Source organism: Aptenodytes patagonicus, chromosome 13, assembly GCF_965638725.1.
Source record: "Aptenodytes patagonicus chromosome 13, bAptPat1.pri.cur, whole genome shotgun sequence".
Lineage (NCBI taxonomy): Eukaryota > Metazoa > Chordata > Aves > Sphenisciformes > Spheniscidae > Aptenodytes > Aptenodytes patagonicus.
In genome coordinates, this window is record NC_134961.1 from 1219225 (window position 1) to 1243683 (window position 24459).

The following is a 24459-nucleotide window of genomic DNA, read 5'->3' on the forward strand; positions in this document are numbered from 1 at the left end:
CTCATTTCCCGGTGCCCTTCTGTAAAATGACCTGCAAAGCAAAGAAAAAGAGCTTCAGGATTTTCCTGCTCTTTTTCTGGTGTTGTCTTACCTGGTTATTCTCGCACTGCCAATTCAGTCCTCAATCCCAGGGATGGCAGGACTGTAGCTCTTGGCAGGGCTAGGACATAACGTGCTGTTGAAAATATGATCAAGTGAGAAAGCAAGTAATTTTTACTCTGATTTCTCTAATGTTTTTTAAATTGGGAATAAAAAAATGGAGATGATTCTTCAGATTCCTCAAGCACAAAATAACAAAACACTCATCTGTGCCCTCCCTGTTGGGAAAAAGGGGTAAAAAGGCCTCAAGCTGCTTTTGCATCCCAGGAGACCCTCGTGTGAAGTCGCTGTACGCTTCAATATACTCTAAGTCACCTTTCACACACTGCGGAAAAAAAATGAGGATGTGGTCGTCTTGGTGGTGGAGAAAATAAAACCTGTTTCTGCTGGGTTGTTTCCCAAGCTACCCATTAGATAAATGCTGCAAGAGGGTATTAGCTTTACAAATAGACCCTTTACAGCTGGAGAGACTGGGAAGGGAAGCTGCCAGAGTAATTTGCTCAGAGAGGGGCTGGTGCAAAAAAAAAAAAAAAAAAAAGGCAGGGTAGGAGATGATGAGGTTTCCATTTGGCTGGTACGTGGAAGTGTCGCACAGACACTTCATGATGAGGTTTTTGCATCCACTTCCTGCTTTTCCTTGCAGGTTGGGCATCAATTTTTGCTCCTCTGTCAGAGCCTCCCCCATTACCCAGCTGGGACAGATTAATTTTCACCTAAAGGCTGTTTTCAACCCTGGGCTGCAACATTTGCTGCCCCCATCCACACGATCCAAGGTTTCTGTTTGCTGCTGAGGGCTGGCTCAGCTTGCAAACTCCTTGGTCTTGGCATGGAAGAGAGTTTCAGGAGCAAACTTCTTCCTTCCCACGTTATTTAACATTAACCTCATGACTGCAGAAGCGAGGAAGGGAAGATAACCACTACTGGGAGGAGGGGAAATGGCTGGGGATCACTGGTGGAAGGTGAAATGCTATTTGTGCCGAGGAACCCGGGGAAATCTGGAGCCTTTGTGTCTGGGGAAGGAAAATATCCAGGAATGTCACATTCCCCGTAATTACATTGCAGCTCCCTCCCTGTTAATGAGCTGGCATTAGAGAAGAGCTCTGAGAGCAGAGTGCGGTACCCAGGATAAGCAGCAGCCCATGTATCAAGCAGAAGGGGTAATAAATCAACAGCCTCTGTTTGATCACTCAGCAGATAAGCAGGAGAAGCTACTTAGGATGAAAAAACATCCCCAGGCAAGTAGATTTCCAGACCTATCTCAGACTTTGGCTGACAGGTCAGGAGAGGGGAGACTGGGTTCTCATTTATATGCAGTGAAAAACAAGATTATATTTCCACTCTCCATTAGCGCCCTCCAAAGCCGAGTGCCATTTGGCCCGCCTGAAGCCAGCACGAAGTGCTGATTTCCCAGAATCTGCCTAATTTCTGGGTGTCCAATTTAAGATGGCATGGCCGGCTTGATTTATAGGCAACATGGCACTCCCTATGATGTCCCTGGGAGTTGAAAGTCCAGATCATCTTCGCTACAAGGCAAAGGGATCCAAAAATCATTGTTTTCTCATGAAAAGTTTTGGTCTGTTTTTCTGCAACACCGGCATTTTGGCTCTTGGCCTACCTGGAGGGAAGCGTACGGAGAACAACCAGCCAAGGTGACGAGGAGAAAGAGTCAAAGCAGGCTTGGAAGGACACTATCACCAGTTACCCAGTTTGCCCCTTTTTGATGAGGATCACCAAGCAAAACGCTGCTCTCACAGGCGAGGAGTACAAGCCCTGCACAGCGCAAGGGTGAAGCGAGCCCTCCTGGGCAAGGTCCTCTTCTCCAGGCTCTGGTCTTGGCACAGCCACGTTATTTAACTAATTGCAATCATCATTTGGGCACCGCCATCAAAACTAGGGACACAAATGAGTGGAAATGAGAGCTCTATGGATTATCCCAAATACTCCTTGCCTTACACCAAAGGAGGTGCCCCCTTTGCCCATTTTTTGCCCCAAGCGTGGCTTTCCATCCTCCCCTGTTGCTATCAGGGTGCTGCTTTCTGGCAGCGGCTGGTGGGATCATGGAGGTCTGTGCCCTCAGCCGCCACCACGCAGCCTCGGGTGGGTTTGGGGACCACCGCAGCCGGGGGAGCCACGTGATGGGGAGCCCAGTGGATGCTCAGCCAGCATCGGGACAGCAGGAGCCCTGCTGACAGCCACGGTGGGATGGGGATGGAGCCCTGTCCTCTGAAAAAGAGAGAGGAAGAGCCCAAAAGGAAACACAGAAATAATATCAGCATTGAAACAGCGAGCAGCTGCTTCAGCGCAAAAAAACCTTTTATGCTGCCAGGAGAAGAAACAGCTTGCTTAAAAGCCTTTTGGATTTATCAAGCTGCAATGAAAGTCCTGAAGTGCTGGGAGCTGGGTTTGTCTTCTGTTCCCAGCGCTGCTTCGGTGTTAAACCATCATCGGCTGAAACAGCCTCTCCATGAGTCCCAGCTCGCAGGGGGAGTTGGGGTCTTGGATAAACAGACCTTGGGGCTGAGCCAGTCCAGCAATTTTATGTCCCTGTGCTGGCGGAAACCTGTGATCTCAGCAGCAGAATTAAGCGTTGCTCTGTTAAAAGGTGAGGGCAGCTGGTTTGTGTTCAATACATCTAAAAATAGGTTTGTGACAAGGAACTGTTTGAAGTGGAAGTGATGGAGGGGCATCAGGCAGGGGATGGGGCGCAGCCGGAGTGCTGCAAGAGGAAGCGGGAGATCATTGGGGTGGCACTGGGCACAGCTGGGGTGGCAGAAGATTTTGCCACCCAAGTAACCCCATTACCTGCAGATGGGTGGGTGACAGTGCCCGGGGAGGGGCTGGCACTGCCGAGTCCTCCCGCGGGACCCTGGCTCTCCTCCTCTCAGCAAAGCCGAAGGGATCCCAGCATCCAGCTTCGTCGCCTGGCGGGAACCCCAGCCAGACCAAGCCAGGCACGGTCGCAAGGAGAAGACGAGCAGTAGCAGGGACGTGCCTCATCCGAAAATAACCCCTTTCTTGTAACTACCTTCTTCTATTGCAAAAATACACTCAACTGTGAAATTGAGCCTAGAGGAAGCTATTCCTCCTAGATGAATTCAGCATCGCTCCCAGCAGCTGTCTGCGCTGCATCTGTCACCTGCCTCTATCTGGAGCGTACGGCGGATGTAGGGAGACCTTATAAACTCTCTGCTGTTGAAGCAAAAGCTATTGCACTGCAGATATTATGGGATTTGGGGAATTATTATCCCCCCTCAGTTCGGTAACGAGGATCTCTGGCTCTCTGGGCAAGTGATAGATTGTTTTCTCTGCAGGCTGGGTGCCTTCATCGGCTGTTAAGCTGTTGGAAGATCTCTGGTCACATCAGAAAAAACCTCATGATGATGCCTTTTTATGAGCAGAGGTGATTCGTACATCCAGAAATCCCTCTGTACTGGAGCTCCAGAAAATACATCACGTTGCCAGTGAACCCAGCTTCAGGTTTCATTAACTAAAAGAGAAGTGAATACCACTTGAAACCTAGTCCAAAGCCTATTGAATCACGGGAGGATGGCCTCCAGGGTGGGAAAGCTGCAGAGCAGGAGTCTGGGGTCATGCCTGCCTGCACCTCATCAATAAATGGGTTTGCTAATACCCCATCACTACACGCGAGTCCTCCGCTGCGTGCAGCACCCTCTGAGCGAGTCATGCAAGTCCCTGGTGCTGGTGATGCCCAGCAGGAAGGAGCCCAGCCAGTATCTGAGAGCTAAAAATCTTCTCTGTTCTTCTGTGGGGAAGCAAAGTTCCTTGAAGACAGAAATTGCTGAGGCAGAAGGCGTGGAGTCCATACTGCTGCTCCTGGAGAGCTTCCCTGCAACAGAAGAAATGGGAGCGAGTGGGGAAGGAGCAATAACCGGGGACTATGCAGCCTTGATTTTTTTATAAGGATTAATTTGCCCTTCTATCATCAGAGGGAAAGTCGCACACAAGCAGCCCTGGATGACACATACAAATCCAAGGGGCTGTTTTCAGCGCAGCTCACGGCGTCTATTGACACCTTTAGATACACACAACCCAAACCCCCACATTTTTGTGAACATTTTGTACATACACTGAAATCCGATGCCAGAAAGAGCCCAGAACAACAGCAGGTGCCAAGCTGCCCAGGCTTTTCATGTTCAAGCCTCAAAGGAGAGCTGCATTTGAGCAGAGGAGCCCTCTCCCTGCAAACAGCAAGAGAAGAGAAGCACAGCGAACAGCAGCTGCTCCACTAACCCCAGGGTGCAGCCCAGCCTCAGATCTGCCTACTCCAGCAGCTAATTGGGAAGCTCATGCAGTAACACATGCAAGGAACTGCTAAGAAGCCAGCGAGTCACTTTCTTACTTTATTTTCCCCAAAGCGAGGAGAAGGGGGAACTTTTCATAGAATCGTTAAGGTTGGAAACGTCCTCTAAGATCATCGAGTCCAACCGTCGACCCAACACCCCCACGCCCACTAAACCATGTCCCTAAGCGCCACATGTACACGTCTTTTAAATACCTCCAGGGATGGGGACTCCACCACTTCCCTGGGCAGCCTGTTCCAACGTTTAACCACTCTTTCAGTAAAGAAATTTTTCCTCACGTCCAACCTAAACCTCCCCTGGTGCAACTTGAGGCCATTTCCTCTCGTCCTATCGCTTGTTACTTGGGAGAAGAGACCGACCCCACCTCGCTACAACCTCCTTTCAGGGAGTTGTAGAGAGCGATGAGGTCTCCCCTCAGCCTCCTTTTCTCCAGGCTGAACAACCCCAGTTCCCTCAGCCGCTCCTCATCAGACTTGTTCTCCAGACCCCTCACCAGCCTCGTTGCCCTTCTCTGGACACGCTCCAGCACCTCAACGTCCTTCTTGTAGTGAGGGGCCCAAAACTGAACACAGTATTCGAGGTGCGGCCTCGCCAGGGCCGAGTACAGGGGCACGATCACTCCCCTACTCCTGCTGGCCACACTATTTCTGATACAGGCCAGGACGCCATTGGCCTTCTTGGCCGCCTGGGCACACTGCCGGCTCATGTTCAGCCGGCTGTCGACCAGCACCCCCAGGTCCCTTTCCGCCAGGCAGCTTTCCAGCCCCTCTTCCCCAAGCCTGTAGCGCTGCATGGGGTTGTTGTGGCCGAAGTGCAGGACCCGGCACTTGGCCTTGTTGAATCTCATACAATTGGCCTGGGCCCATCGATCCAGCCTGTCCAGGTCCCTCTTCAGACCCTTCCTACCCTCGAGCAGATCAACACTCCCACCCAACTTGGTGTCATCTGCAAACTTACTGAGGGTGCACTCCATCCCCTCATCCAGATCATCAATAAAGATATTGAACAAGACCGGCCCCAGTACTGAGCCCTGGGGAACACCGCTCATGACCGGCCGCCAACTGGATTGAACTCCATTCACCACAACTCTCTGGGCCCGGCCGTCCAGCCAGTTTTTGACCCAGTGCAGAGTCCACCTGTCTAAGCCGTGAGCCGCCAGCTTCTCCAGGAGAATGCTGTGGGAGATGGTGTCAAAGGCCTTGCTGAAGTCCAGGTAGACCACATCCACAGCCTTTCCCTCATCCACTAGGCGGGTCACCTGGTCATAGAAGGAGATCAGGTTGGTCAAGCAGGACCTGCCTTTCATGAATCCGTGCTGGCTAGGCCGGATCCCCTGGTTGTCCCACTCATGCCTTGTGAGCGCCCTCAAGATGAACCGCTCCATAATCTTCCCCGGCACCGAGGTCAGGCTGACAGGCCTGTAGTTCCCCGGATCCTCCTTCCGGCCCTTCTTGTAGATGGGCATCACATTGGCAAGCCTCCAGTCGTCCAGGACCTCCCCCAGGTGTGCTGCGATAAAGCACCATGCCCGGCAGGCTGCAGCCTCAGAAACCTGTGGGCTTTGGTCAGGATGCTGGAGGAGATGCATCCTGACATCTCAACCAGTAGCTGGGATTCCAGAGCCCATCAGCCCCACTTCAAATGACCTGCCCCATGACACAACACAGCTTCTACAGGCTCAGTGCCTCTGCTTCCCCAACCGTAAGCCATCTTACATATCACAAGTGGGGTTGGCAGCCTTGCGTTATGTTTTGAAAGCTCCTTCAGGTCTGCTGGCAAGAAGGAAATGCAGAGCACCCCTCACCCTGCAGGCCCGAGTGATGTGAACCCTTGTCTGAGCACAACAGAGTCACGCGGATTACAGTCCTGGGTAAAAATATGTTTTCTTCCATCACGCTATACCATAAGGTGGCAAAGACCCAACACCTGGGACAGCTGGAAGGCTGGGAAGGACCCAGAACACATTGCAAGACAAGGCAGCTTCTTAAGCCCCTAGTTATTTGTCTCTGTTTTGCAAAATAGGATGTCAAACCTATAGAAAACATCTCTGTCCTCAAAACAGTTGAGGGCCAGCGCCACTTTTGGGGCACACACAAGATACCTGCCGCAGCAGCCCGTGCAGCGTGCCCACCTTTGCTCCTCTGCTTGTAGAGGGGGGCTTCGGAGATGCCCCCGGGCTGGGGGAGCCGGGCAGCAGCATGCCTTCACGGGCAGGACCTGTTCCTCAGAGTGACAGCAAACATGCATTTTGGCAAGCAATGGAGAAGATATTCCAGGCTGCCCAGCTTCCCCTTAAACATTTTGGAGTACAACAGCATTGCCTTAACCCTGCGGAGCACAAAAGTAGTCGGTGGGAGGCTCTGCTGAAGATGCCTTTAAGAGATTACACCTGGGGTTAGCCCAGACCCTACCCAGCTTAATGACAATTAAGCTTAATGACATTGAACAGTGGTTTCACCTGGAGTGGGGTCAGTAGGGATGGAGGTTGAAGACACAGGTCATTGCCATGCCCAGGATCAGTGGTGGCTGCAGGGGACAGTCCCTAGCAGAGCCACCGCTGCGAGGAGCACAGCTTTGTCCTCCCCCACATCCACAAGTCCCTGTCTGTCACAGGTACCGTGGTGGCCACTGGTCTGCAAAACATATCACGGGTGCTGGCTCATCCGTAGCCGAGAGACTCACGGGAGATGTCTAAGAGGTGGGGTGGGACCATGTCCATGTGTCCCCAGATGTGCCTGGCTCCGATGACTGATGGGAAAAGGTGTCCCACCGGGGCCGGCGCTGCCCTGAATCCATATTTCTCACTGTTGGGAAATGCCAGAAATTGTCAATTTTCACCCCAACTGGGTGAAAAGGTGAAATAACGTCATTTGGGAGGGTACAAAAATGTGAGTGCTAAGATGTTTGGGAGAAAACCACACAGACACAGTATTTGTAGAGTGCTTTGAACCACGCGCTTCTCCAAGAGGACTGCCAGTGCGTTACTGGTATCATCAGCTCTTTACTAATGTCCTTGCAGAGGCAGGTATTCCTGCAGCGAGCACCCCGGCCCCGCAGCGCAGGTATCCGGCGTTACCTTTTTAACGGCTGGACCTGGCCTTTATAAACAGGAACTGGAAAAAGAAATCAAGAAAAAGCCAGATGATGATGTGAACACAAGTCTATGGAGAGATCAGAAACCAATCCAAGCTGCCAGTCGGAGGAGATGATCTGGGAGAGATGTGATCAGAGGGAGGCCAGCCGCTGCCGTTTCCCCTTCATCCACGTTGTCTCAGCTACTCCAAAACACGTTTTCATGCACTGGCTGAAGAATTTGCATTTGATTTAAAATTGATTCATTGGGAGAAAACTTCTGGGTTTGCCTTACCTGCGTTTCAGTGGGACAAAAATGAAACTCAGGGAGAGCGGACCCAGAGCCAAATGGTTTCTGACGTTTCAGAAAACAGCCTTAGCCTCGGCTGGTGCTGGAGCTCTTTGCAGTTCAGCCACGAAGGCACGCGAAGCCTCCCAAGAGGAGCGCAGCCTCTGGTTTTGCAGACCACGGAGACCCGGCAAATCCAGGCGTGACGGAGGGAGAGGTTTTCAGAGGTCAGGCCCAGCCCTCGATGAAAGAAGTGGCTTTGGTGCAGGACATCCCTACAGGAGCATCACCACCCCGGCTGCTCTCCTCCAGCCAGGCTGAGCCCCTGCAGCCATCGCTCGCAGCCGATGGGGAGGACAAGCGGTGGGGTGCAGGGATGCCTCGGCTCATGCCTGGCATTAAAAGGTGAACGAAAGAGCGGGGCAGGACGTGCTGGCAGGGGGGACAGTCCTGCTCCAAACCCACCTGTAACTGCCCCGCCGGGGGCAGAGCGGGGTTTAGCTGGTGGGACATGGCCGCAGCAGCCCCAGCAAACCCCACCCGCAGCGGCCACCGTTTAATCTTTTATTGCTGGCACTGCCAGCCTGGAAACCTGCTCGTGTCCCCTCTGTTTCTGGCAAGCAGCTGTACCCTGTCCACAGGGCACGCGGGGGGAGGCCATGCCCGTGCCCCGAGGATGACAAAAATGCTGCCCTTTGCTCAAAGCCGGGGGAAAAGGGTTTGGTTTGTTTGTTTGTTTTTTTCCCAAAGGGATTTTTCCAAAGTCACCTCCAGGGATGTGTTTCACCTTTGGAAAGTCATCTGCATTTCTACCCCCGGGGCTGTAAATGCAGCTGGGTGCAGAGCAAAGCACAGCTCCAGCCCCAGCCCCAGCCCTTCATACATCACACCCACGCAGGAAGGTGTCGACCGCCCTTATTTCCACACCAGCAGGTGAAAAGGAGATGCTGCTTCCCCTGGATGTGGCTACACCGCCAGCCTGGCCAGAAAGAGAAGACAGGCGAGTGATATGTCGGGCACAATTCTGCTTAAATAGGCGGTAATAGAAGAAGTTGCAACCAGGCTTCTAATAGGCAGGAAGGAAATAAAAGATGCAGCCTCTTATCTGCTCCTTGAATTCCTGATGCCGGGGGTATAGCGACCCTGACGTGGAATATGGATGCTGCGCTGCCTGCCGAGGCTTTACATATGGAGGAGGGCAAGCCGTGCCCTTCAGCAGAGGACGGGTACAAAGAGTTCAGCTCCGGGGCAGGATGTGAATATAGATGATTTTCAGAGAAGTTCTTGATCTTATCGTTTAAGCCTTCCTGCTTGAATAAGGCGAGGAACACAACAGAAGCTGAAGGGACTTGGTCAGCTTTGAATACAGACCCGGCAACCTGCGTGCCTGGGGGCTCTCTAGAAGGACGGCATCTGCTGAGGGTTTCTCTGAGTAAGTGCCAAATTCAATAGTGCCTTTATGAGCTGGGAACAGTCATTTATCACGAGCATGTGGCAACGCTGCGCTGAAGCACCGGCTTGGAAGTGACCTTTGCTGCGAAACGGTGTGGATGGAGTGGGATCCCACGGCTGTCGCTGCCTGAGGGGATGGAAAGAGGGTGGAAACGGGATGGAAACGGTGTGCAAAATGCCAAGCTCAGAGCTCCAGGTCCCGTACGACCCCTGCAAGGTGCTGGATGGGGGCACCCTCCAAGGCATCTCTTAGGACGTGACTTGCAAGCTTCTTCCTTCTCTACTCAAAAGAGCATCTCTCCCTGTCCCTCCAAAGTCCTTTGTCCCCCAGTATCTCTTGAAGCCAGCATTTATCGGGAATAAATGTCCAAGCAGCTGATTCTCTACAAAATCCCCTAACTGGTCATAAATGGCTGGGATGGCAGCGGTGTTTGGCTGATTTCTGGCTGTGGACAGGTTGACATATTATCAATCTCTTTATAATCATATTGTAACAAAGACTGTAGCCATCAGGCAAACGCTCAAGCATGTAATATAGTATTAAACATTACATTTCTCATGGTCTTTGTGGGAATAAGCCCCAAAGCAGCAAGTCTCCCGGAGGTGAGGTGTGATGGTCCAGCCCCACGGTGATGCCCTCGCTGGCTGGAGTGACTCGATGTCTCCCAGAAGGTAATTAGGCTGTTGCTCTGTGTCAGAGAGGTCAGACCCACCCCAAACCACTGCCCTGCAGAAAGAGGAAGCGCTCTGTGGCTGGGCAAAGCTCGGGGTCATTTCTCTCCTGCATCAGAGCCGTTCAAGCAAGAAACAGCTTTTGCTCGGATGCAGGCAACAGCTTCTGAAAAGAGCAAACCCCAGGGCAAGCGGCTCCACGCTCGCGTGGGTCTGCCTCTGCATCTCGTCGGGCTGCACTTTTGCAGCTATCTTTAATAGCACCATCTGCTGATATTAAAAATACTTTGCTTTTTAGTATATACAAAAGGCTTTGGTGCGCCTGAGCTTACAGCAGCCTCCCAAGTGAAGCAGCAAGCGGTGCGGAATTGATCAGCCGCAGTGAGTAATGTCCCTCCTCACGTGGGTTCGTGGGCATTCACATGCTGATGAATTTCTCTACCTGGTAACGGTCCGGCAGGCTTTTCTGAGAAGTTCACTGAATAATTGCAAGTCAGGATGTGTTGATTAGCACTTCTGTTCTACGAATTACTTCTTATTGGGAAGCAAAGCAGCATGATTAGCAAAGTCTACAATAACACACAAGTATGAATTTCCCCATCAATAACGGCTAGATAAAATGAAACCTGCTTGGACGTTTTTCTGCTGGTAAACCTGGTAACGGTCCTCGGAGAAAGGAACTTAGCCCTGCGCAGTTGTCTGGTTCGGCATCTAGCCCGTGGTGACGCTGATGGCAGATGCTGGAGGATGCTCTCCTCTTCCTGAGCACCCCTGCAGCTCTCAGGTTGCCCAAGAGGCACCAACACCTTCAATGCGTGAGACCATTCAGGGGCACTCTTCCCATCTCTAACAGCAAACCCTGCCTGTAGCATATACATTTATCAACCATGCCTCCTTGGTGACAGCCATGCAGCACAGCCAGCATCCCAAAACCCTCCCCAGCAGGACAGCAGCTGTTGGAGAGCGGGTTGGTGGTGGTCTCATAGGGTCTTTACCCATTGCACAAGGAATTGGGAAGGTGTTTCGAGCAGCTGTGTCTCTTGCAGAGCTGCTGGGGCCTGGCTGAGCACCGACCGAGGTGCTAAAACCACCATCACGTGCTGATGGGCTGCGAGGATCACAGCCAAGAGCAGGATGCGGATGCACATGGTCTGACTGCAAAACTGCCGATGGGAAATGCCCGTGCATCTCCCCCAAATGCAGAGCAGCAGTGAGGGGCTGTCCCTGGGCAGGGACAGGGGGGACACGGCTGTCCTGAGGGTGGGTGGGCAGCTCAGCCCTGGGGGATGGAGCACCAGACTCCAGCACCACATCCATCCCAGCGATGCTTGGAACTAGATGCTGTCCCAGCCACCCTCCCTATGCCTACAGCCGGCTCTGCAGCACCCCACGGTCAGGAGCTGGCCCTGGCTGAGCCACAAGCGCTGCAGTCACTATGGAGACCCTGCCTGAGATGCATCAATATGGAGAGGAACAGCTTGTTCCTCACATCCCCATTCAAAGGACCAGCGAGCAAATCCCCTCCAGATGGACCCTCTGCCCCGGCGTGGTCCCCGCCGACCCCGCAGGGCCCCAAAGGGTCAGCGGGGACCGCGCCGGGTGATGATGCCGGGAGGTTTGTGGTCCCTCTCTGGGGAATTGCTGCTCTGGCTCACGCACCTGCATGCTGGAGCCCTGGGCTGTCCCCCAAATTCAACATCACTGCGGGATGAGCCCAGCCCGTGGTCCTGCTAGCATTAGATGGGTTCACGCAGGGACACAGGAAGGTCTACGGGGCAGCATGGCAAAGCCGGAGGGTGCCCGGCTCTGGGGAGGGGGACATGGCTGGAAGCATCCTCCATAGGTGCTCCAGGACCATGTTATGGCTGCGTGGGGCAGGATGCAACCCTGGAAAAGCCGGCCCCGGCCCCGTGGCAGGGTGACACATAGGAGCAGCAGAGAAGCCCCTCACACAATTTTCCCCCGGAGACAAGAGTCTTAATCCCTTTGGGAGACCTTGTACAGGAGCTTTCTGACCCGCTGGGCATCCTCCTTGCTCCACAACCATTTGCAGCAGAGGACGCACACAGCAGCCGAGACGCTGCCTCCCCACTTTCCCCATCCACACTAAAGCCATCACGTGGCAACATCAGCCCATGGAGAGAGGGGCAAAGCAGGACACGGCCAGCCGCAGCCCGGCGAGCGATGCCTGCCGCCTGTCCGGGGGGGAACAGGTAGGACGAGAGGTGGAGGAGAAAGAGGAGAATCGGTTCTTTACCCGGAGCGACAAGCAGCCGGGGGAAGAGGAGCCAGGCTGCAAGCGGCAGCAAGGCGACACGTACCTGGGGCAGGGCGAGCCGGGGGAGACCATCTGGAGCTCAGACTGCAAAATGAGCCACCGAGCTCCGGTGAGTCACGCTCAGCTGCCCACTGTAATGGGGGGGGAGGGGGGCAGAAAATCACAGCGAAAAAGCAAAGTTTAAGTGCCACCATCTGCAAGGGGCAGCCCCGGCCAGTCGGTATGGGTGGGATCGGGCAGGGCTCGGGTCCTCATCCCCCCTCGTTTCCACAGGTGCTGCGGGAGATTCAAAATCTTCGGGCAAAGTCACTTTTCAGTGGCCATTTGGGAATTATATGCTTATGCAGAAAGCACTTGTCACCCTGGGAAAGAGTTAACTGTCCACCAAGGAGGAAAACCACAAAATCTCCAGAAAAAGTGCTTCAGCAGCATGGCTGGGGTGACATCTCCTTCTCATCCCCATCCTTCTCTGCTACTCGGCCATCACGGTTGGTGATGCCAACCGTTCTCTGTGTTAATAGTTGTTACATTTCTTCCAGCAAGGCTGTAACGGGGGGAGAGCATCTCTGTCTGCATCAGCTAAAGCTGCCTGCAGGCCCGCGTGCTTATTTCTCGTCACCCTTTGTGGCTTACAGGTTTCCTCGGTGGCCAGCCATAGCACTGGGCTGTGCCCCATCCCATGCGCTTGGTGATGCTTGTGCAGAGAAACCCCATGGGAAACCCTCTCTTCTTTCGGGTTATCTGCTCTCTGGAGGCTTTAGAGATTTCGATTGTGGTCCATCTTCCATCTCTGTCCTTGGGGGTTGTCAAGACCAGACTGGGTAAAGCCCTGAGCCAGGTCTGACCTCGGAGCTGACCCTACTGTGACCAGGGCTGGACTAGAGACCTCCCGAGGTCCCTCCTAGCCGGGATTACCCTACGATCCCATCATCTCCACCTCCAGTGGTGTCGCTCTGTCCTAGTCTCGGTGGCATCACTCCCGTGTGAGACCAGCTGCCTCCTGCCACTGTTTCCCCACCTTACACTGAGGCTTGGGCCGGCCAGCCCTTCCCACGGCCCCTGTCCTTCAGCCAGACCTCTCCGACTGTCCATCTTCAGTGCCACGCACAAACATCCTCCCGCAAGCTCTGCCAGCACCTCCTCATCCCTGGTACCTGGATGGGGCTCCTGTCCCCTCTGCCCACCAGCCTGCCTTTCCTCAAGCCCCCAAGCAGGGACCCAGATGCATGGGTCCACCTAGAAATGTCCTGCAAAGGGTTAATAGAGGCGCCTAGGGCTTTTCATTAGGAGTTATCAGTTCTGGAGCATTAATCAGCCCAGCTCCCTCAGCAGGAGCTGGCAGCCGTGTCCGAGGACTGTGCTGCCTTCTGCCCAGGTGTTTCCATAACCTGCCGGGGTCACACCAGCCTTGGGGTCACACCACCCTCGTGCTGGGACTCTGCAGGTTATGGCCTCCCCCTATAGGAACCATATCAATAGGTGCTGATGGAAACATTGCCACCCTTGGTATCTCTCCGGCACCCACCCCTGTCTCCAAAGCCCTCCCTCCCAGACTGATTTCTCACCCCCGTCGCTGCTGTCCCAGGCTCCTGGCGAGTTTTGGTGGGAGGAGGTTGCCTTCTGCCTGGGTACGAGTGGACACAGCCCCGGGGAACGCGGTAGCTGAGGGCAGATGGCCCTGAAAGAGCGGGGACACGAGGGTCTGCACCTGCACAGCCTGAGAGTTCATCGCTCACAGCTCCTGGACCCCCCCAGCATGAGCCCTGCCCACCCTGGGAAGGCACTAGAGGGGTCCCCAGCACCCCAGGGGCTCCCCAGCACCCCGGCCCACTGGGGAGCCTGGCTGGGGACCAGCAAGTACAGCGGCATCCCCGCTGAATGGCTCTGCTGGCCCGGGCACAGGGGAGGTGAGGGCTTGGCCCGGGGTGTCACCCTGGGAGCAGCAGGACGGGTTTGGGCTGTGTCACAGCCGAGCCGAGGCCATGGCCACCGCACACCTGGGGACACAGGCAAGCTCCTGCAGGAGAACTGGCTCCTGGCACTCATGCGTTACGTGCTTCCTCATGCAGAGGCTGCTCGAATCCAGCCAGAAAACTGATTTATTCTCCCAGTCCCCTTAGAAACGCCCGAGAGGCGCGTTCCCTGCCTGCACCCACCAGGCAGCTTCCCGGTGCCTGCCCCTTGCCCTGCTGCTGGCCGTGGGGACCCTCCGCGGTGCAGCAGCAGGTTGGTGGCTGAGCTGCGGCTCCCGACACTGCGGCGCTGGAGGGCAGGAGGGCAGCTGGTGCTGAGCCCGACGGCGGGTTTGCAGGGGAGATGCAGCCCGTCGCAGCGCGGCATCACCCCAGCACCTGCTTCCCAGTACGAACCAGCACCGCTGTGACCACGCCAGTGCCCAGATGGGGTGCAGACACCCACACCTCTCTGGTGCACCCGGGAGAGCTCTCACGGACTTGGGGCCGCTCTCCAGCTCAGCTTCCCAAGCAGGAAGAGCTGCAGGGGTGGAAGGACCCACTCCCCGTGCACGGCCCTCACACCGCTGTGATGCTCAGAGGGGTCAACTCACCCTCAAACACCGTCCCCCCGCTCGCCTCCCCTTCCCTAACAGGGCTTTGGCACCCTGCAGACGGACCCACACCTCGCCCGGGGACCCTCCAGCATCAGGGAGTCTTGGAGCAGGCACATCTGGCCAAAACCCAGCCAGGCTCCACTCTTTAAATCTCAAGTGCATTATTCTTAGCTTTCCATCTGTACGCGTTGAGCAGACTCACAAAAGTGTTATAATCTGCTTATAAGCAAAGGCACAGGGTGGAGAGGCCCCAGAAAGAGCCCGGTGTCAGCTCACGCTGAGAAAGGCACCCAAGGGCTCGGCTTCCCCCAAAACAGCGAAACATTACCACGGGCTGCTCCGCTAACGGGTTAGTTTTCACTTGAAATAACCGGACACCGCGCGCTTCGCTAGAGCAACAGATGCAACTCCTCATCCGTCTGAGTCACTGTATCTGCTCTGAGCCCACCGGAACGGTTTTGGGGTAAACATCCCATTTTTGCAAAATAAATGCATTTTCTGATGCGTTCAGCCAGCAGCAGTTTTAGGGCATAAACCAGGCGCCCCACTGCGGGGCAGGGCCAGCACCGGCCTGCCGGCGCTTTCGCCAGCCGCGGCGGAAGGAAGGCACGGCCGTGCTGGAAGGGAGGTGGGAGTCTGGAGGGGCTCTGCTGCTGGGCTTTGGAGGGTCCCCAGGGGCTTCCAGGGAGGGCTCAGCCGTCCTTTAAATCTCCTCCGCCTGCTCCACTGATAGGAAAACCGCTTTCACCTGCCCTTCACCAGGCTGGATGTGAGCCCTGCCCTGGGCGGTGGCGGTGGGTCAGCACAGGCCTGGTCCCTCCCCACTGCGAAGACGTGGGGCAGCCGGGGAGGCAGCGTGACCAGCGCCACCGGGCTTGTCCCACGGCTTGTCCCTGCCCTTGTGGTTTCCCTGCTGTTTGGGCTGGACAATGGGACCCGTGTCACGGGCTGTGTCCCTGTGCCGGATCCAGCATCGTCCCCGCGGCCACCTGCTTCTTGTCCCCAGGGGAGGGTGACTCCCAGCACCCCACCCTGCCTGTGCAGGGCTCTGCACGACGAGGGGCTGCCAGCATGCCGGCACCCCACAGCACCCAGCCCAGGGGACAGCCATCGGGATGCCAAACCTGGAAGGTGAAGGACCCCCGTGACTCTCCCTGGGGCTGCATGGCGGGGGTGGGGGGGGCTCTGGGGGAGACCGAGGGGGTCTGGAACCATGTTCCCATCCCTGTGACCCACAGTTTGAGGGCTGGACCCTCATCCCTGTCCCCATGTGATGCAACCAGAGACCCCGGGCAGGGCTGGGACCCCCATCCCTGTCCCCATGTGATGCAACTGGGGACCCCCAGCGGGGCTGGACCTGGACCCTCATCCCCATCCCCGTGTGACCCAAGCAGGGACCCCGGGCAGGGCTGGACCCTCATCCCCGTCCTTGTGTGATGCAACGGGGGTCTCTGTGGGGGCCGTGCCGGAGCTCCGCGGGGGCGGGAGCAGCGGCGCCCGGGACCCCCCGGGGCCCGTCGGGGCGGCCCGAGCCCCGGGAGGCGGTGCCGCCCCCCAGCACCCCCCCACCCCCCCCCCCCGTCGGGGCACGGCGCTGGCGGGAGGCGGCCCCGCCGCAGACGCCGCTCGCTCGCCGCCGCGCTCACGTCGCGGCAGCCGGTGCTGCCGGTAATACCGAGGCTGCGGAGCCGCCGCCGCGCAGGGTAAGCGGGCGGAGGGAGGCGGTGGGACAGCCCGGGCTGAACGGGACCCCCGCGGGCACCGAGCGGGACCGGTCGGGGAGCCCCGGGGGGGCAGGGACCGGGGAGCATCCGTGCTGGCCGGGGAGCACCGGTGGGCGCAGACCGGGGGGGCGTCCGTGCTGGAAGGGGGGTCCCGGACTGGGGCCGTCCGTGGTGGCCGGGGAGTCCCGGCGGGGCCCCGGGCTGCTTCTCCCTCCAGAGCCCCCCGGCTGGGCTGGGCAGGGCGGGGGGACTGCGGAGGTGGTCTCTGTGGGCAGGAATGGGGCCGGGAGGCGATGGGGTGCAGCTGATTTGGGGGGTCCCATCCTGGCTGGCAGGCAGCGGGGTGGGGGGGCGGCACGGCGGGTCCCAGGGGAGCCCCCGGAGAGGTGTCCTTGCCTTCCCCTGGGGTCGTCCCTGCAGCCCTGGCCCCTTCCCGGGGCTTGGTGGCAACAGGGCACCCGTGGGGTGCCGGCCGCCTGCCGGGGTGAGCAGTGGTGGCACGAGGGCTGTCACATCGGTTACCGGGATGGCTTTTGCTCCCCTCCAACTTCAGCATCATGGCCCCCTCACTGGCCAGCCGCCCTGGGGGCTGGCAGCAGTGGCGTGGAAGCTGGCCAGGCTCAGCCAAGAGGTGTGATCCAATTATGCCCCCGCTCCCGGCTGCTCTGCCTGATGCTCCCCAAGGTTTTGGCTCTGGCAGGGAAGTGACCTGGGGCTGTGGCAGCCCAGGGCATCCCTGTGGCTGGCACTCACACCCCAGTTCTCCTCCGCTGCCTCGGGGAGCACGTCTCCTCGTCCGCACCAGCGTGGGCGGCCGGCAGAGCTGTGCCGTCCTCAGTTCTCCACCTCTCGCCCAGGATCCAGGTCCCCAGCATAGCCTGGAGACACACCCTGGCGCTGGGAGCACTGGCTGCGGGCTGGTGGGGGAAGCTATGAGGGACGTGCTCGGGTCTGGGTACCGGCGGAGCCTCGTCCATCTTGCCTGGATGTGCCTGTTCTCCTCCGTGACGGTAAGGGGCAAGCTGGGGCTGGCCCATGGGGCAGCTGGGTTGGCACTGCTGGGCTTTGACCCGTTGTGAACGGGCTCGGTCCTGGCTTTGTCACACATTCCTGCCTGTCTCGAGGAAGCCGGCACACAGCAGTTCATCGGGGGGATGCAGGCAGCCGGCGTGGGGAGACGCCGGGTGCCACGGTGGGGCGGGCAGGCCAACACGGGCTCCGTGCCCTGGTGTGCAGCGGCCAGCCGGAGGCTCTGACCCAGCTCTGGGCTTGCAGCACGGCGGGGCCAAGGTACTGGAGAAGACCTTCGAGGAGTGGATGCGGTACCGTGATGAGTGCTTGAGGAGGATGGCAAGCGAGCCCTATCCGGCAGGTACCCGGCTGTGCCCCAGCTCGGGGTCAGACGTGGGGACATGCGGAGCTGGGCGACGGCTGGGGCTGGGTTTTATCCCTCCTTCAGCATCCTCTGCGCTGGTCGCCTACAGAGGGACGAGCCAGGGGCTGACGGGTGTCTCCACATCTCAGGTGGGATGCCCAGGGCTGGGATGCCCTAGGGGGCCGAGGCTGGCGTGGGGCACCAGGGCCCCGTTCCGGGTGATGCCAGCCCCTTTGGAGGTGCTGGCAGCTGGCTGGGATGGCGGGGATGGATGTGGCTGTGCCGCCAGCGTCTGACCATCGGCTTTTCCCCCCCTTGCTGCTGTTGGAAGGGCTCTTCTGCAACCGGACATTCGACATGTACGCCTGCTGGCCTGACGGGAGCCCTGGCACTGCTGTCAACGTCTCCTGCCCCTTCTACCTGCCCTGGTTTGAGAAAGGTGATGATGACCCTCTGCCACCCCGGAGCTGGAAGCCAGGGCTGAGCCATGCCGGGGGGGGAGAGGCTTTCGGGGTTTCCCCTCCTGCCTGCAGGAGAGGGACCCACGAGCAGACCTGGGGGTAAGGGGACATGCGGGGCACGGAGCAGAGCCAGCTCGTGCCCCGCTTGCACCTGCCCTGGAAGAGGGTCTTTGGGGCTGAGTAGAGTCCGACCCATCGTCCCAGGAGAGGGGTTTGGGGGAGCCTGAGGGAACACACCAGTGTTTTGTGTCCGCAGTGAAACACGGGCTGGTGAGCCGCAGGTGTGGTGCCGACGGGCAGTGGGTGACGGTGAATGGCAGCCAGCCCTGGCGGGACTACTCGCAGTGCGAGGAGGAGATGGAGTCCACCATGGAGGAGGTGGGATGCCCTGGCCCGGCTGCGGGGCAGGGATGGGCAGGGGCACCCTGGTTGCACAGGCGGGTGCTGCTCGCCCAGGCTCACCAGGACGGTGCTTGCTGCAGGAGGGTGCCCGCCGGCTGATGGTGAGCTTCAAGGTGCTCTACACCGTGGGGTACTCGCTGTCGCTCCTGACCCTCGTCTCTGCCCTGCTCGTCCTCACCGTCATCAGGTAGGAGAGCTGGGGGGGACACGGTCCTGCCCCTCGTCCTTCCCGGATGGTGATGGCCGAGCTGAGGGGTGCCCCCACCACCTGCCTGGCCCCCCAACACCCTCACTCTCGGCAGGAAGCTGCGCTGCACCAGGAATTACATCCACGCCAACCTCTTCGCCTCCTTCGGGCTGCGGGCGACCTCGGTGATGGTGAAGGACGCGCTGCTGGAGAAGCGCTGGGGCATGGAGGTGGTGCAGGTGGCCGACTGGGAAGCTCTGCTGAGCCACGAGGCAAGTGCTCCCACCCCCCGGGGGGGCCCTGCTCAATGCTGGGCTGGAATCGGGGTGGGGACCCTCATCCCGGGGAGGGGTGTGCAGCTGGGTGCCGGTGGCCTTGCAGCCCCAGGCACCCGGTGGGCGAGCTCTTAGGATACCAGCGCACCTGGTGGGCGAGTTCTTGGGGTGCCCATACTCCCAGTGGGCAAGCTTTTGTGGTGCCTGTGCTGCTCATGCACCCAGTGGGCAAGCTTTTGGGGTACCTGCGCACTTGGTGGGTGAGCTCTGTGCCTGTGCAGCACCATGCACTTGAGGGATGAGCTCTTGGGGTGCCCGTGCTGCCCATGCACCTGATGGACAAGGTCTCAAGGTGCCTATGCTGCCTGTGCACCCTCTGGGCAAGCTCTTGGGGTGCCCATGCCCCCCATGGCTGAGCTCTTGGGGTGCCTGTGCTCCCAGTAGGCAAGCTCTTGGGGTGCCCGGCGAGCTCTTGGGGGTGCCCGTGCGGCACTATACACCTGATGGGATGAGCTCTTGGGGTGCCTGTGAGCCCTCCGGGTGAGCTCTCGGGGTGCCCGTGCCCCCATGGGCGCGCTGCCGGCCCCACGGCGGGTCTCCTCTCGCAGGCCGCGCTGGGCTGCCGGGCGGCGCAGGTGCTGATGCAGTACTGCATCCTGGCCAACCACTACTGGTTCCTGGTGGAAGCCGTCTACCTCTACAAGCTGCTGATCGGGGCAGTCTTCTCCGAGAAGAATTACTACAGGCTCTACCTCTACCTGGGCTGGGGTAGGGGCCACCCAGGCGTGGGGTGGGGCCGGGTATGGTGCCCTGCGTTGGCGAGCGCCGCGGCCCAAACCGGCCCCGGGAAGGTGCGGGGTGGGGGCTCTGCCGACCCTGGGCGTCCCCCCCATGGTGTTCCCCACCCCGGGGCCGGTTTCTCAGCTCAGGCGGGTGCTTGGTTTTACAGGGTTTGCTGTGTGACTTGCAGGGACCCCCGTGGTGTTCGTGGTGCCCTGGATGGCCGCCAAGTACCTGAAGGAGAACGCGGAGTGAGTGGGGAGGGATGGGGGGGTCCCGCCGGGATGCTCAGCCCTAGGCTGGGGTTGGGGCTCGGCTGGGGAGTGGGACGGAGACTGCTGTGGGACCCCGACCCATCTCGCCGGGGCTGGCACGCTCGTGGCCTCATCCTGCACCCCCTGGCACGGCGTGATGGCGCTGCTCTCCGTGTCTCCCTGGGCAGGTGCTGGGCACTGAATGAGAACATGGCTTACTGGTGGATCATCCGCATCCCCATCCTGCTCGCCTCCCTGGTAGGGGGGCACCTGCCAGCCCCACACCTTTTCGGAGAACAGCAGCTCAGCCCCTGGCTCCCGGCCCCGGGGGGCGAGGGGGGGGCAGCAACCCCCAGGGCAGCTCCCCGCAGAGCCCAGGAGGGAGGGGTTGGCCTCCAAGGCATCACGCTAAATGCACATGGTTGGGTTTTTTTTGCACCAGCTTGCTAACCCCCAGGCTCCAGGGGTCTGTGCAGGGGGGGCTGCGCTGAGCCCCAGCGAAGGGGACTAGGGGTGGCCCCTGCTGCTTCCTAGCCGGGATTTTGGAATGGCGGGAGGGGAGGAAGGGCACGTCTGGGGACCCAGCCCTGTTGGGCTGCAGCAGCCTTGGCAGTACAGGGGGGGGTGTCATCTCCTGCGGCCCCCGAGGGTGCGTATCATGGCCAGGGTGGGCTGCGAGGGGTGGGGGTGCTGGGCACCTGCACTGTCTCCCCCCCCCCCAGATCAACCTGCTGATCTTCATGCGGATCCTCAAGGTGATCCTGGCCAAGCTCCGTGCCAACCAGAAGGGCTACGCAGACTACAAGCTACGGTGAGCCGGGAGGGAGGGGGTGGTTGGTTGTGGATCCCCCCTGGTCCTGGGGCTACACCACCTCCACATCCACCTCCACGGCCACCTCCACCTCGCTCCTCCATCCTGCACATCATTAAACAACCATCCTGAGATTAACTAAGAGCTCGTCTCTGCCTGCACCTGTGCCCCAGCCCTTTAGTACTCGCTGCTGGAGGGGTCCCCTTATACTCTTTCAGGCTGGCCAAAGCCACGCTCACCCTCATCCCCCTCTTCGGGATCCACGAGGTCGTCTTCATCTTCGCCACTGACGAGCAAACCACGGGCATCCTGCGCTACGTCAAGGTGTTCTTCACCCTCTTCCTCAACTCCTTCCAGGTGAGGTGGGAGCGTGACATGTCCTTGCTCTGCTCTGGGCACACCATGGAGCAAGAATTAGGGGGTCCCTCATCCAGCTCGCTCTCCCCATGGTGCCCCAGCCTGTGACTGGGCTCAGGGAGGGGGACACCGGCTCTCCCACCCCCAGCCCTGTTGTTGAGTACGTGATGGTGCCTCCTGTGCTCTCTGAGGCAGTGGTGACAGGGGGACCTTGGCCCCAAAAGCACCCAGAAACGACCTGGGGAGACTAAGCCCATCCCAGCCCCAGGAGAGGGGGTGGCGCTGGGGGCTCACTCCCCTGCTCTCCCTCCAGGGCTTCCTGGTGGCCGTGCTGTACTGCTTTGCCAATAAGGAGGTACGTACCCGCTGCAGCTTCTCCTGCCCAGCGCTGGGGCTCAGCCCTGCCTCGGCCGGTGGCTTTGCCATCCCACCCCTTGCCTGCTCGGTCTGCGGGGAGGGCACGGCCAGGGAAAAGCCCCCGCTCTCTCCCCCGCCACGGCAGGTGAAATCAGAGATGAAGAAGAAGTGGCAGCTCTGGAAGCTCGACCACCCGGTGCTCTGCTGCGCCCAGTAATGCGGCGACCGGCCCCGCAGAGCCAGAGGAGAGGGGCTGCTGGCCGCGATGGGTGCGGGGGCCCGGCTGGAGGGCAGTGGGCCGTGGGGAGGCCGTGCTGCAGCAGCGCCCACCCGGGATGGCCAGGCTGGGACCAGTGTCTCCGCCGTGCCGCACCTGAGAGCACTGGAACTGCTGGAGGGGACGTCCCCCCGCTGCGGTCCGAGGGGGAAGCAGGCACCCTTGGCTCTTACCGGACATCGCTGCCCCCTCAGAAGAGCCTCACCTCGCTTGGGCTTGGTGAACTGCAAGGGGAGACGCGCCTGCTGCCGTCTACCGCTGCCTGTACACCATCAGCTACCTCTGTCGGCATCCACCAGACGTGCTCATGGGAAACCCCCTTCCCATCCGCACCAACCTGGGCATCTGCAGGAGGGGATCACGGTGGCTGGAGAGGGAGCCTGGCCATCGCCATCAGCAGAGGGCAAGCAGCGGGGAACGGGAGACCCGTCAGCCCGGCACCGCTGCACAGATCCGCTGCCCCACTGCCCGGATGAACAAGCACCTCCTGCTGCGCCCTGGGCCATGCCACCACCGCTCCAATCCAGGGCATCACCTTCACGTTCTCCTTGCCCTAAGCAAGGACCATCTCACCAACGCCCCGAGAGCTCCGAGACATCCATCCCAGAGTCATCCTGCAAAGCTCCTCTTCGTAGCGAGGTGGTGCTTCTGCACCTTCTCACCACCCTCGTCACTGATACACGGCATCAGCACCTGCCGCCCTCCTTGCTGCTCTCCAGCTGCACAAAACACCAGCTTTCCAGCTCTCTGAGCTCCTCCTGCAGCAGATCCCCCCAGAGCCCCCCTTCACAGCGAGCAGAGCCCAGGCAGCAGGCACGCGTGTAGTTTCCCGTGACGCTCGAGCACCGACTCTTGTATTTACCCTATGCGTTAAGGGCAGCATTGTTTCTCCTGGTGGTGGTGGGGGAAATCAGAAGGGAGAGCGAAGGACTTTTGAGCATCAGGCAGCCTACAGCCGAGCTGGGAGCTGAGCCCAACCTCCCACATCCCAGGCCCAGCGGACAGCCCAGCCACCTCCCCCTTCGCAGCAGGGAGAGCTGTGCAGTCCCGGGCAGAAACCACCCTCGGCTCCGGAATCGTTTTGCTGACAAAAGGCCGGGCATTTCCGAGCCCAGCTGTGCAACAGCTGGGGTTCGAGATGTTTCCTTTCCAGCAGGGTGCCAAAACACCAGCTGCCCACCCTGGCCAAGCAGCCTGGTGAACCCTAGGAAACCCAGGAGCACCTACACCTCCGCCTTTGCAAGCGAAGCATCCGAGGCTGTGCGGTTCAAGCCGTGCTCTTCACGCACGGCTGCACGCATCTGGCTTCCTGCTCCCACCCTGGGACCGGCCCTGGTGCTCTCTAGTAAGAGCCGAGAGCAGCAGCAGATGCCACCCCCACCCCAGCCCCCCCCTTGCTCTTACCTTCACTAGCAGGACAGACGTGCTGCTGCGTCTGTTGTTCCTACCGCGCAATGCTTTACCTTGCAGAAAAGGCCACTCCAGGAGGGAGAAAGCAGCTTTCACTCTCCACTAGATGCAAGTGGACACAGGTGGTTCTCCACCTCCAGCCCCCTTCGCTTACGGGCTGGGGGAGAGCCTCCTGCAGGTGCAGTGTCTCAAGGAGGGTTGCCTTGAGCACAGAAAGGCAAGAGGCTGCGCCAGGCTCGGCGGCAGCCGGGTTCAAGGCTGGAGAGTCATGAAGGAGTTTTCCTGGATCGATGTAACCCCCGTGAAACCATTTTGCACATTTAACTCTTTTCAGATGTAAATAAACGTTTATTTTTCAGCAAGCAGAGCATGCTGCTTCTGTCTGCTCTGAGGGAGGGAAACAGCTCTCGGGCTGCGTATGTGAGGGTACTAATTTGCACTTGAGCACACACGCTCCCAGTTACAGGGGTATTAAACAGGTACCCAGAGCCCCTGGCTCGGATAGCACCGTGTTCCCCTCTCTAGGATTACATTACGGGTTACACAAGGAGGAAAGTAGCAGAATAAAACACTTAACAAGATGGTGATAAACAGAAACAGCGACCCAAACCACACGCCAGCTCTGGTACCAGCAGAGCCGTCGCACACAGGCCGAGGGAGCAGGTAGTTTCTCCTGGACAGGAGTTGGATTGCTGTCTGGATTCTCCTCTGCTTCTTTGCCGGGTGCCGCAAGCTCCAGCAGCCCAGCACCGGTGTGTGTGCTTGGGGCACTGCTACAGGAGCTGATGCTGTAAGAGGCCACGCTGCCTCGGGAGGAGAAAGCTGGCCCTCTTCTCGAGATCCAAGGTAGTCTCCCTGATGACTCGGTGCGTCCTGTGCTTCCAGGCGCTCCCTGAAGTGCTGCTGTGTGCAAGACGGAGCTGAGAAAAGACAAGTAACAGTTCTCGCCACCAAGGACCTTGAATCACAGCGTGAGAGGGGAGCCGTTTCCAGTTCTCCCCTGGCAGTTTCAAAACTGGGTATGGAGACAGAAAGC

The 24459-nt window shown here is 58.8% G+C and overlaps 1 protein-coding gene across 1 annotated transcript; it reads left to right on the top strand.

Moving 5' to 3' along the window:
• The first annotated feature begins 16443 nt into the window (after positions 1-16443).
• LOC143166344 (glucagon receptor-like) lies at positions 16444-21953 on the top strand. The gene is made up of 14 exons (XM_076350612.1): positions 16444-16456; positions 17335-17487; positions 17753-17849; positions 18184-18291; positions 18570-18691; positions 18796-18902; positions 19018-19174; positions 19786-19945; positions 20148-20208; positions 20400-20469; positions 20934-21022; positions 21241-21379; positions 21693-21734; positions 21882-21953. Exons 2-14 carry the CDS (start codon positions 17410-17412, stop codon positions 21951-21953), a joined length of 1302 nt encoding a protein of 433 aa, XP_076206727.1. The 5' UTR covers positions 16444-16456; positions 17335-17409.
• The last annotated feature ends 2506 nt before the right edge of the window (positions 21954-24459 follow it).